We start from the raw sequence: 11,804 nt of genomic DNA, 5'->3' as shown, positions 1-11,804 counted from the left end.
TTGTTCAACAAAATGGCATTTTTCGCACCTCTTGCGGGTGCGTGGAAAAAGTCCCCTTTATGAAATGAAGTTTCTCACATGTGAGATGCAAGTGTCCTTTACTCCAACTGTGTGTGCGTGCACGCAGCATATACTAAAAAGCCGCTGTGAGCCAAAAGGGGAATTTTCTACAGCTTCTCTCACCACACATACATACCCTTTGGTTTGATGTCCCACAGTGTCCTCCGAGAGGGAATTTTTGGAGCTTTTCTCTCAGCGACACGGTTGTGTTCGAGGCAACATGTCCTTCTACTAATAAAAGATCCAACGCAACGGCCTGTGTGTGAAGTGTTGATCCTCATCAATAGTGTATGTGCTGTTACCAAAGGTTGTTTATGGAAGTGACTGAAATTTACTTCAAAAGGACTGTACTGAAGCCCAAGCCAGCCATATACCTGAAATGTTGCTTTATGTACATCTCTGAGAATTATGCCTCCTTAGCACGTTGACATAATAGCCCACACAAGTTTATTACAGGCCATGCACCTCGCTGTACACGTCGTGGAGCTGAGGTAAAATATTATGATGGAGCCGAGTGTGTAGGAGAACACATATGTCTGTGACACACCATTCCGCTAAATCGTGGGTCTCTCCGGCTCATTGCTGAGGTGGAATTTCTGTAAAGCCACCACTGATCGTTCTGCGGCTTGTAAAATGTAGTCTCTCTTCAAACAAACAGAAAACAGAAGTGAAGCGAAGAAAACGCTTTCTCTTCTGCCCGACAGCAGCGCCCATGCGCGCGCGACCTCGCGCTCTCTTTCGGCACGTGCTGAGCAGCGAGAGGAGGAGGCGCTTTCGCTTTAAGAGCCGTGACACTCGGGGATTTGAACACGAGTCGTGCTGCGTCACCGTCGCGCGCTGTCCGCCGCTGCATTTCAGCTGCTCATGTGAGCGCCGCTCTTCAGAGGATCGGCGATGGCGTCCGTGTCCGTGACGGTCCCGCAGCGCTCCGCGCAGCACCTCCTCGACGAGCCGCAGCTGCTCCTGCGCGATCTGTCGCCCGTGGTAGAGACGCGCGGGATCCTGCGCAGAGTCCCCCCCTCCTCCGCAGCCTCAGCGCCGCCAGCATCCCTTGCTCAGTCATCGTTCTCCGTGTACTGTGGACCCCCCGGGGCCGAGGACGGGGTCCGGCGCTGCCTTTGGCAGAACGGCCGTGTGTGTCAGGAGAACCCGACGCGCGGGAACGTCGTGTGGGTGGCCGCTGACGCGCGCATAGAAGATGCGGAGAACATCGAGCCCGAGCGGATCCGCGGACGCGACGACGCCGGCACCCGTGGCAGCGTGGGGTCCAAGTCAGGGCCCCCCCCCGTGGCGCCGCTGGGCACCGTGCACAGATCCACGGGGCGTCGCTCCTCCCAGGTGACGGTTCACCGGGACCTGGACTTGGCGGCGCTCAGCGGCGGCGCGCTGCCCGCAGGCTGGAGCGCGGGGGACCGGGTGACCCAGGGCAGGTCGGGGGTCGTCAGGAAGCAGCGACACGCCCCTCCGAGGAGAGAGGCATGGTCCATCTTCCAGCAGGAGGACCCGCGCGTGAGGAGGGAGAAGGGAGAGGGTCACCTTTTCGGCCACAGCGCGCTCATGCAGGACTGGTGCGATGCGTGTAGCCGTCAGGTTCGCAGCAGCGCGCTGAAGTGCCGGAGTAAGTGTGCCTCCCTCTCTCTCACACCTCACACACACACATCTCGGCACCATTGTGTGTCAGAGGGAACACACTGACACTTTGGAGCGCCGAGCTGCCGTCATCATCATCATTATCATCATCATCATCATCATTATGATTTGATTATTATTGTGTAGGCGACACCTTATTAGTATAGTTTTCGTTAGTCTGTACTGTAATAGTATGATTAACCGTTCGTACAGCTACATGGTCTTACTCTGCCAACTCAGGATAAGTACCATAAATACCATACTCAAAAGTGCTAGAGAATCTGCGGGGATTCGGGGACCTGACAGAGTGATTATATTCCTGCTGAATATAATGTTTTGTTCTTACCTTGGGGTATTTCACAGTGTTCATTTGAAGTGTTTATGATTTAGAATTTATTAAGACCTTTTAACTCAGGAGGAAGAACAAGGTAACTTCATGTTCCCCAGCTGGGAATGTTTTGGCTTCTCTGACAAAACTTTTATGTCTCTGCACACTGTTTACATTTACATTTATTCATTTAGTAGACAAAGTAATTGTTACTATGTTCCCCTCCATGTTGCGGTCTTGTTTGTTATATTGTTGAGATTTGGAAAGAGGGGATTCCTTAAAATTATCCTGCAACAGGCTGGCATCCAATCCAGAGTGTTCCACCCCCCACCCCAACATTGTGTCTTGGAGAGGCTCCTGTCCACTGTGACCCTGCTCAGCATCAGCAGTTATTGATATTGGAAGGCAGGCTTGTGAGAGACAGTTTTGAGACAGGTAGCATGTCAGTTCTCACACACACACACACACACCTTGTCCCAAGTGGGGTTGCGATGAGCCAGATGCTAACCCAGCAGCACAGGGCATACGGCTGGAAGGGGAGGGGACGCACAAAGGACAGGACACTAGTCCATCACAAAACACCCCCAACAGAACTCGAATCCTAGACCTGCTAGAGAGCAGGACCCTGTGAAAGCCACTGTGCCACCACACTCCCTATTGTATCTCACTTGAAGAGTTAATTTTTATGAGGCATGTGATGGTTTACCATCATCTAAGTATTTGGTTAGCTGAAATATAAAGTCTGTACCACAGCGCATGGTTGTCTCTGAGGCTGGGAGATGCAGAACATTTCAAAACTAAACTCGAACTTGATTTGGCCTTTAATATGTACATGTTCCCAGTATTGTGCTGAAAGCTGGTATTTATGAAGTGTATTTTTCCACACCTTTAAAAGCACTCTGCATTTTGCCACTGAGCTGTGACTGAGAGCTATATTCAATCCAAGAAGTTATATTGTGCAGCACCTGGATCATCACTTGAACTACATATACCTACCAGCTTGGGACTGGTGTGAGATACCCAGCCGAACATTTTTAAGAAAAACACACTTTTTAATGAGATATTAGAAATCATTGGCAATAAGAAGAAACCCAAACGATTGATATATTCTTCTTGGTTGCAAGTCGGCTGTGACTCCTTAGAGAGGGTACATTCTAGAACAACCTTGAGACTGTTTCAACTTAGTGGGCTGAACAGTGTCGTTGTTCTGCTTTGTTTGGTTTCATCATGTTGTTGTTTGTGTTGCTTTGATGTGAGAGGTTGTTCGCCACTCATTGGTCATCTGTGCAACCCAGCATGCATTACAGAATGAGGTGATCTTCTGGGTGGACAGGATTAGTCTGTGGGCAGTAGTACCAAGGAGATGGATGGGGGTATTTCTCTGAGCATTGAGTTTTGTACATCGAGGAGAGGAGACTGGGACCCCATCCCCTCCCCCAGATTACATTGTGGTTGGAGACCAGTGCTGACTGGGTGCATGATGGTCCAGGCCTTTGTGGGTGTGAAGGGTTAACATTTATCACAGCTTACAGGACACAAACCTGCTGAGTGTGTGTGTGTGTGTGTGTGTGTGTGTGTGTGTGTGTGTGTGTGTGTGTGTGTTTATCTGTTCAACTCTGCAAGTATAAAAGAAAAATATATTGTTAAAAACACTCAAAACTGGGACAGGCAACACCTCAGCAAGTTTAAAGAATGGATTTTGAATTCATACATTTCTACAAGCTTGAAAAAAATATAATTAGCAGAACTTCTTTTTTGGGCAGTCTTGCTGTGAAATCTTTCTTCAAAATCACTCTTGATCATTTGTCTCAAAGGAAATTTTACATTTACTTACATTTACATTACATTTCCCGACCTGGTGCACAGAAGACATACCTTTGACATTATTGGTTAAACTCATATTGATCATATATAAAGCTTTTGTGGGGTATCGCTTTGCTTCATTACTGATGACTATTCAATGCTCCTGCGACACTGGCAAAGTGGTGCCCCTTCTCCTTAACTCCGGGGTCCATGATGGGGCCAGAGAAACGGGAGTGCTGCAGTGCGCTCTGATTTACACCGTCTTCTAGAGCATTCCACTTCGCCAGTAAGGTTTATGGCCTGTCTGCCAGTTGCAGCTTTTATTCTGGGAGAGATGTCAGAACACCTTTTACACGGTTGGAAGGGTTGTATTCTAGAATGTGGTGGTTAAGGAGTTGTGTTTCTCATCCTAAATTTTGTTGGTTCAAGTCCCAGGTCAGGAGCTGCCTTTGAACCTTTGTATACAGTACTTAATGTAAAGTTCTTCTTTGAGTAGGCAGGTGGATGGTTAAACCTGTATAGAAGCATATGCTATGATGAAAATTCAAGAAATCCAGTAATGTTTTGGAGGACTGTGGGTTGTGGGTTTTTTTCTTGATTTTAATATCTCTTTTGGGAACGGAGGTCAGACCAAAGTCATGGCACCTTTTGAAAGAGGTGTCAAAGGCTGCCTTTGCTCGGCCTGCGGTGTGAGAAGAGTGACGATCAGTCCTTCCCTTGGTACCAGGGTGCCGGCCGTCGGCGCCTCAGGGCTCAGCTCGTGTTGCCTGGCACACTCCCTTGACAGGACGATGTGGGACTCTTCAGTTACACTAACCCAGTTAATATTATCCCTCCGCCCCCGATGAGCCTGCCTTACTGTACCACCATTTTCAGCTCACAGCCTCACACTGTGCAAAGTTACATGTGGTAAAGACACTGCCTTCTGATGCTCCGTAAAACACACGGCGCTCCTCTAACCGCAAAATAGTTTGTAAAACTGTAAAATTGAACCATAAAACAGTTCCATTCTTCCATTTTGCTGCTGCATTAATGTAATGCACTGTTACTGGTAAATGAAGGTAAATCAAAAAGGTTCCTTTTATACTCTGTAAGCACATGGGTTCCTCTTTGTGAGCTATGTTGTCCACAAAGAACAAGGGCCTGCACTTGACTAAAGAGTTAATTATTACTTTTGGTTAATTATTACTTTTTCTAACGCTAGTTGAGCAGGTTGAATTTCTAAAACCTGCTGTTGTGTGTTACTCTCTTAAACGATGGAAAATGAAATTAGAAAGCAGGCCATACACATTTATCATCCACACTTGGACGATGGACGTCTTTCCGCATGGCATCATGCGACTGTTGTCGAAAAGTGTAAAACGGGTGGATGTTCACAGTCGGGGTGCTGTGGTCAGTTATTCCTATGTAGCATGGTCTTGACAGGAGTGAGCTGCAGTCTGTCACCCGTGATGCCATGCAGCCCTTTTTCGGCCTCCATGCTGATGAATCTCTCACTCCAACCAAGAGCCTTCAAGCCTCTCACTTTCGTTGTGCGCGTGCTGCAAGACCCCGTATGCCTCCCAATGGTGGCCTTCGGAAAGCAGATATAGGGTCTTGCAGCGCATGGTAGAAGCGAGGGACTTGTATAGCGTCAGCTTTAAGGGCGGCCGTCTTGTAACCATCCCCGTGAGAACGATCCTTGTGCACTGTGCGGTACGGATCAGCCATGTGCCCCAGTCTGAGATCAAGAGCCAAAACTCAGAGGCCACGATTGCACACGCTGTTAATGAAAGGGCTGCGAGGTTCAGCGGTTTACTCACAACCATAAACAGCTCCCTCCCTCCCTCAGGGGCCCAGCGTGAGCTCCGCCCCGCTCAACGGGGTTAAAAATATAGTATGAAGCAGCACATTGTTTCAAGAACCTTGGCAAACAAGGCACCATTATTGATTTAGCCTTCAAAGTTTCCCCTTTTTCTCCCAGTGCCTCTTCCCAAAGGGCAGCTGCTCAGGAGTGATATGCAGAGACAATATTTCTGGGTTCCATTCCTGCCATGCAAGAGCTGCTGGCCCAGAGACGGGCTGCCGCCACGAGGACGGATGCTGCCTGCACTTGTCTCCTGCAACTTCTCCAGCCCAGCGCTGACATTGTTGCACCGTGTGTTTGAGGAGGGCATGCGGCTCTTTGTGCTCTCATAGGGGCTGACAGACAGGTTACAACCCTTCACTACACATTTAATGACTTCAATCCCGGTAATTTTGGATTGCCCTCCCCTCCCCGGCGCCATGCCCACCCCACCCAACAACAGATGAGAAGCTCTGTGCTGTCTGCCTTTGACTGTAATCCCTGATGTGTCTAAACTGCCTGTAGCCGTCTTGCAGGTGGATTAACTGGGATTAGTTGTCAGATTAATTCTTAATTAATGGTTTGAGTTCGCCGTGATGGAAGGGAGGTGTGTGAGGAGAGGGGGTGAGACGCTAAGCTGCTCGCCCCTCTGGCTCAGCCAGATAGAGGTTTCTGGGGAGGTGGAGAGGGCTGCTATTCTACCGGGTGCTCATTTCGCTGGTCTGCTGGGACCATGCCGAACTCCAGCCCTCAGCAGGCTGGTGGAGAGCAGAACCATCCATCCATCCATCCATTTTCTCTTCCGTTTAGTCCTTCTAGAGTCGCGGTGGCAATAGGGAGAGCAGAGAGGCCTAGACATCCCTGTTTCTCACATCTTCCTCCAGCTCAGCCCAGGGGACCCCCAGCCATTCCTAGGCCAACTGGGAGATATAATCCCTCCAGCGAGTCCTGGGCCGACCTCGAGGCCTCGTCCCAGTTGTCTGTGCCTGGTATACTTTCAAAGGGAGGTGCCCAGGGGGCATCCTTAGCAGATGCCTGAACAACCTCAGCTGGCTTCTCTCAATGTGGAGGAGTAGCGGCTCTACTCCGAGTTCCTCCTGGATGTCCGAACTCCTCACGGAAAGCAGAACCAAAAATTGTTTTTAAGTGTGTTAAGTAAGGCAGTTAATAAAGAGACAAAAGAGGAACGCAAGCTGGAAACGCTCCAAGAGGCAATAAGAGTGCAGGCTGTCATCAGAAAATCTCAACAACAGTGTCAGCATTACAGAGAAGAGAAGTGAATAAAGTGCAATGTGTGCGGAATGGGACGTCCGCCTTTCATCATTTACACCACAGGCCTAAAGTGGGGGCACATTTTACACAGTGGAGTGTTTTCTAGGAGGAGCTTCCATGTTTGGCCTCAAACTCTTTCGTTTTGTTTTGCAAAAGATGACAGTTTTCCTCCTCCCTCTCCTGAGTCCTTCTGGGACTTTGCTTTGAGGGAACTTTCTGGAGGGGTACCTTTTGCTCGACAATGGGCTGTGCGACCAGTGACCCGGCGCTAAGGCTGCTTCACTGCCCTCAAGAAAATATATCTCAGAAGAAAAGGGAAGCTGTAAAGCCATCACTGCCCCTCCTGGCCCCACTCTGTACCCCTCCACTCACCCCCCTCATTTCCCCATTGCTTTTTGTCACTTAGAATAATGAGTGGAGTGGTAGGAATTCTCTGCATGCTTTCCTAGTGTGGTGGAGGGACCCGGCATGCGGATGTGCATGTCTCATGAGAGACGTGCCATAGGCACGCTTTGTAAAGGGCCTTTTACTGCTGATGCCTTCACGGGTCAGTGTACTTGCTGCTTTTTGGCTGCCTGAGTCAGTTTGGGGGGGTGGCTTTGCGGGACTGACAATTACCCCCCCCCCCCCCCCCCACACACACACACACACACACACTGACAGGCGCCCGGCTCTGTTGCCTCAAGTGGTGATGGACAGAGAGGCCCTGTGAGATTACAAAGAGCTCTGAACATGGCCATAGTGTACCCCGAGCACTGACTCGTCCATAGTGTACCCTGGGCACTGACTCGCCTATAGTGTACCCTGGGCACTGACTTATCCGTAGTGTGCCCTGGGCACTGAAAAGGCCATAATGTACCCCGAGCACTGACTTATCCATAGTGTACCCTGGGCACCAGCTCGCCCATAGTGTACCCTGGGCACTGAATAGGCCATAGTGTACCCTGAGCACTGACTCGCCCGTAGTGTACCCTGGGCACTGATTAGGCCCCAGTGTCTTTAAGAGGCAATGAGGGCTGGGCTTCTGGGAGTCACTAGACACTCAGTACGTTGAAGTAAAATTGATAAAGATGCTTAAACTGATTCCTCAACTTGTGAAGACAGTTGGGACCAGATGCCAATTCATAACTTGAAATTCATTCATCCGGAAATTCAAAATGATTTATTTACAGGTGTCTTGATTTGTTTAGTGGTTTGGTTCGGTAAAAGTCTTGAATAAAGCTCTAATATGTTACTTTGGGGGTGTGGTGGCGCAGTGGGTTGGACCACAGTCCTGCTCTCCAGTGGGTCTGGGGTTCAAGTCCTGCTTGGGGTGCCTTGTGATGGACTGGTGTCCTGTCCTGGGTGTGTCCCCTCCCCCTCTGGCCTTATGCCCTGTGTTACTGGGTAGGCTCCGGTTCCCTGCGACCCTGTATGGGACAGGTGGTTCTGAAAATGTGTGTGTGTGTGTTACTTTGTAGGGGGTGCGGTTGTGCAGTGGGTTTGGCCAGGTCCTGCTCTCCGGTGGGTCTGGGGTTTGAGTCCTGCTTGGGGTGCCCTGCAATGGACTGGTGTCCTGTCCTGGGTGTGTCCCCTCCCCCTCCAGCCTTTCACGCTGTGTTGCTGGGTTAGGCTCTGGCTTGCTGTGACCCTGCTTGGGACAAGCAGTTTCAGACTGTGTGTGTGTGTGTATGTTACCTTAACATCTTTTCATTTATCAGATACTTGTTTCCAAACAACTCGAAGTAAACACAAGTAGACTTACAAGCGAAGGGCTTTAGGCACAGACACACAACAGTTGGGTTGTATGACACCACCATTTTTAACGATGTACATTACACAAGTAGAAGTGAGTCTGATAGAATAAAGATACTTGATCATGATAGATGATGTGACTCAAATTTGTGGAGAGTTTATGTCTTTCAGTTAGGAGCTCTCAAGAGAAGTGGTCCGAAAGAGATCCATTTTGACGCCGTTCTTGAGTGCTTTCTTGAGGAAATCGTTCCACACGAGATACGAGCAAACAATGAAGCAAACAGTGGAGGCAGGTAAAAGAGTCGGACTAATGGGATTTAAATTAAATGATGATTTCTCATTTTGTAGAAACACATACTGTATGAGATGAGTGGTCTGTGCCACTTGTTACTCTAGTGGTGGGCAACATGTGATTCCATCTTTGAGTTTTTTTTTTTAAAAGAAGGGCATTTGCTTTCACAGTATCTGCTTACTTTGTTACGTTAAATTTGCCTCTAACAAGGCCGTTCTTTGTCACTTTTACTGTGAGCTACCAGCACAGTGCAAGACCATAAATGAGCTTTATTGACATACCAGCATTTGTGTTACGGTTTGTCTACGCTGTGTCCGTTGCGTTCTGGCAGCGTTTCGGTGGAAACTCTTCTCTATCTCTCAATAAATATCTCTGAGTAAGGAGTCTTACTGAAACCTGTTTCTTAATATAGGACACAAAGGTCATTTCCTGGCATGGTAACATTATTTCACTGTGTGGAATTATTTTACTGGGCTGTATGGTGGCTCAGCAAATAGCGCTGCTGTCTCACAGCACTTGGGTGGTGTGAGAAGCCGTGTGTTTGATCCCCGCTCGCTCTGTGTGGAGTTTGCATGTTGTCTGCATGGGTTTCCTCTGTGTACTCTGTTTTCCTCCCGAAGACATGCTGTTCAGGTTTGCCCGTACTGTGTGAGAGATGGAGAGAGTGTGTTCCACTGATGTATAGATGAGTGACCCATTGTAAGTGGTATCTAGCAGTGTAAGTCACCTTGGTGAATAAGGTGTGTGGACTGATAACACTACATAGAGTTCACTGGAAGTTGCTTTGGAGAAAAGCATTGCTAAATGTGTGTCATTTCTGCATATTTTTTGTCTTGATAGAGGATTTATTATGTTAATATGGTATTATTTGTAATTCTTAGTCGGCAGTGCTTCCGTTAATGATGTTTGGAGTCAAATTATTATGTGTAAAGCCAGCTTTAAAGAGCCAGGGCTAGTGGTTGGGATGTGTCAGTACTCTGCACTGCTGTTGCAGAGAATTGGTTGTGTGTGTGTGTGTGTGTGTGTGTGTGTGTGTGTGTGTGTGTGTGTGTGTGTGTGTGTGGACTCGGAGGAACATGCAGCCTGATACAGCTTTGTTAGACAGGCCCGAAGTGGATGGATCCTGGACTATATATAGGCTGTCCTTGCTCAGTCCTGAGGGTTCAGGGGAAATGGGAATAAGCCCCACCCAAATGTTGAGCAGTACACCATGGAAAGGGAGTGTGAAGATTATGCAGGTTCCTGTATTAAAGTTTACTTAAACTAGCCATGGCGAGACCACAGGCGAAATCACGGTGACTGGAGCTGGGTGTAGATGAATGGTTTGGTTTGTGTTGAAGGGATTTTCAGGTGAGTGCTGCCACTGGAGCCATGTGATGGAGAAGCTAAGAGATTTATTTCCATGATGGTGTTTAGGCTCAGTTATGCACAAGTGTCAGGTAGCCTCTGTCTGTGTGCTGCTGTGTGTGTGTATGTTCTTTTCTGTACACCTTCCCTTCTCCTGAGGGGACAGGGCACAGAGAGCTGCCTGTACAAGCACATCCAGTGTCTTTGTAGCTCTCTGCTATAATCTGCCATTTCACATGTGCACCAGCAGCCATGAGGAACTGGAGGGTTTTACATGGTTTTAGCAGCATAGCATGTGAAGAAGGGAGACTCATTAGATGTGGGACCAGGAAGCCAAGCAGGATGAAGTGGGTTCTTTGGAGCCGTCCTGATATTCCCAGGACCCCAGCCCCTGCTTATTTATAGCTGCTGTGGAGCTTGAGCCGGCGTGATCCGAGCGACCTGGTGCTGCAGTGGTCTGTGTGATGGGGGGGCCAGAGAAAAAGCGGCAGGTCTTCCCAGGCTCCGGGGGCTGCTGCGCCTTTAAGGACCGTCTAAGCTGCATGCGGCAGTGAGGGGCTGTGTGGGCGCTGCATTGCACGGTGCAAGCAGTCAGACTGCAGGAGGAGCCATCGTGCGGGAGAGAGGGCTGAGAGGGTGTGTGTGTGTGTGTGTGTGTGTGTGTGTGTGTGTGTGTGTGTGTGGGTGGGGGTTGGGGGGGTGTCAGAGCACGGCACCAGAACTGACGGGCGCCTGCGATGGTGGACACGGAGGAGCCCGCTGAGCTCGCAGCCCGCACCCCAACGCAGGCGTGGAGTGGCTGGGCTCACCGGAACAGTGGCGTCGCACTGGCTGGGGGCAGATAGCGGCCGGCGTGCCGCCCGCCATGACACCCGAGCGGCCTGGAGGAGAGGGTAGCGCTGCTGCCGCCTGCTTCGGCCATGTGTCCCGGCGCATCACCCGGCTCTTCCGCCGTCTCCCCAAGTCCAGGTCATGGTCGGAGGGGCTAAGGCTGATCCGCCGGTCCAGCAGCAGCCATTCACTCGTGCTGTCAGGTAGGAGAGAGGACAGGTGTGGGTGCGTGTGAGGGGCAGGCTGCGGTGATATGGCCGAAAGCCCTGTCATCTTTCCTGTGTTTGGATTTCTTCTTTTCTGGGGGTCGCCCCTTTGCCCCTTTGCTCCCTATTGCTGCCCCCCCCCGTGCCCTCCCTTCTCCCTTGTCGAAGTCATCTCGAAAGAAGGATCCAGCAGTGCGTCTTCGTAGCGCTCCCTGTCCACCTTTTGTTTATTCAGCTCACGTGTGGGGATGGACAGGGAGAGTGACGCATGGATCCTCAGCCTGCACCGAGTAAACAGCCCGCTGAAGGCAGAGCAGTGGAGGGGAGACGGGAAATGGGGCACGACCCAAAAAGAGCGGTACATTAGCCTTGCTGCTGTTTGTGTGATGCCCACAGCTGCATACCTGGAGACAGAGTCAGCGAGGTACAGATACAGAGAGCTGTCGATGGGGCACTCGTGAATTACGAAGGTGAACC

At 49.9% G+C, this 11,804-nt stretch overlaps 1 protein-coding gene across 2 annotated transcripts in view; it reads left to right on the top strand.

Annotated features, from left to right (window-relative positions):
• Positions 1-854: 854 nt before the first annotated feature.
• Positions 855-11,804, top strand: part of rassf5 (Ras association domain family member 5) — a 46,128-nt gene continuing 35,178 nt past the window's right edge. The window contains exon 1 of one of the 2 annotated variants that reach the window (XM_029249677.1): positions 855-1,678. In XM_029249677.1, coding sequence (XP_029105510.1) covers positions 955-1,678 — 724 coding nt within the window. In that variant the 5' untranslated portion in view covers positions 855-954. Of the gene's footprint in view, positions 1,679-10,984; positions 11,325-11,804 lie in introns of those variants that run through there. The other variant, XM_029249678.1, reaches the window with a different exon arrangement.

The sequence above is a fragment of the Scleropages formosus genome, chromosome 2, assembly GCF_900964775.1.
Source record: "Scleropages formosus chromosome 2, fSclFor1.1, whole genome shotgun sequence".
Classification (NCBI taxonomy): Eukaryota; Metazoa; Chordata; class Actinopteri; order Osteoglossiformes; family Osteoglossidae; genus Scleropages; species Scleropages formosus.
This window is presented reverse-complemented; position numbering and strand designations above follow the sequence as displayed.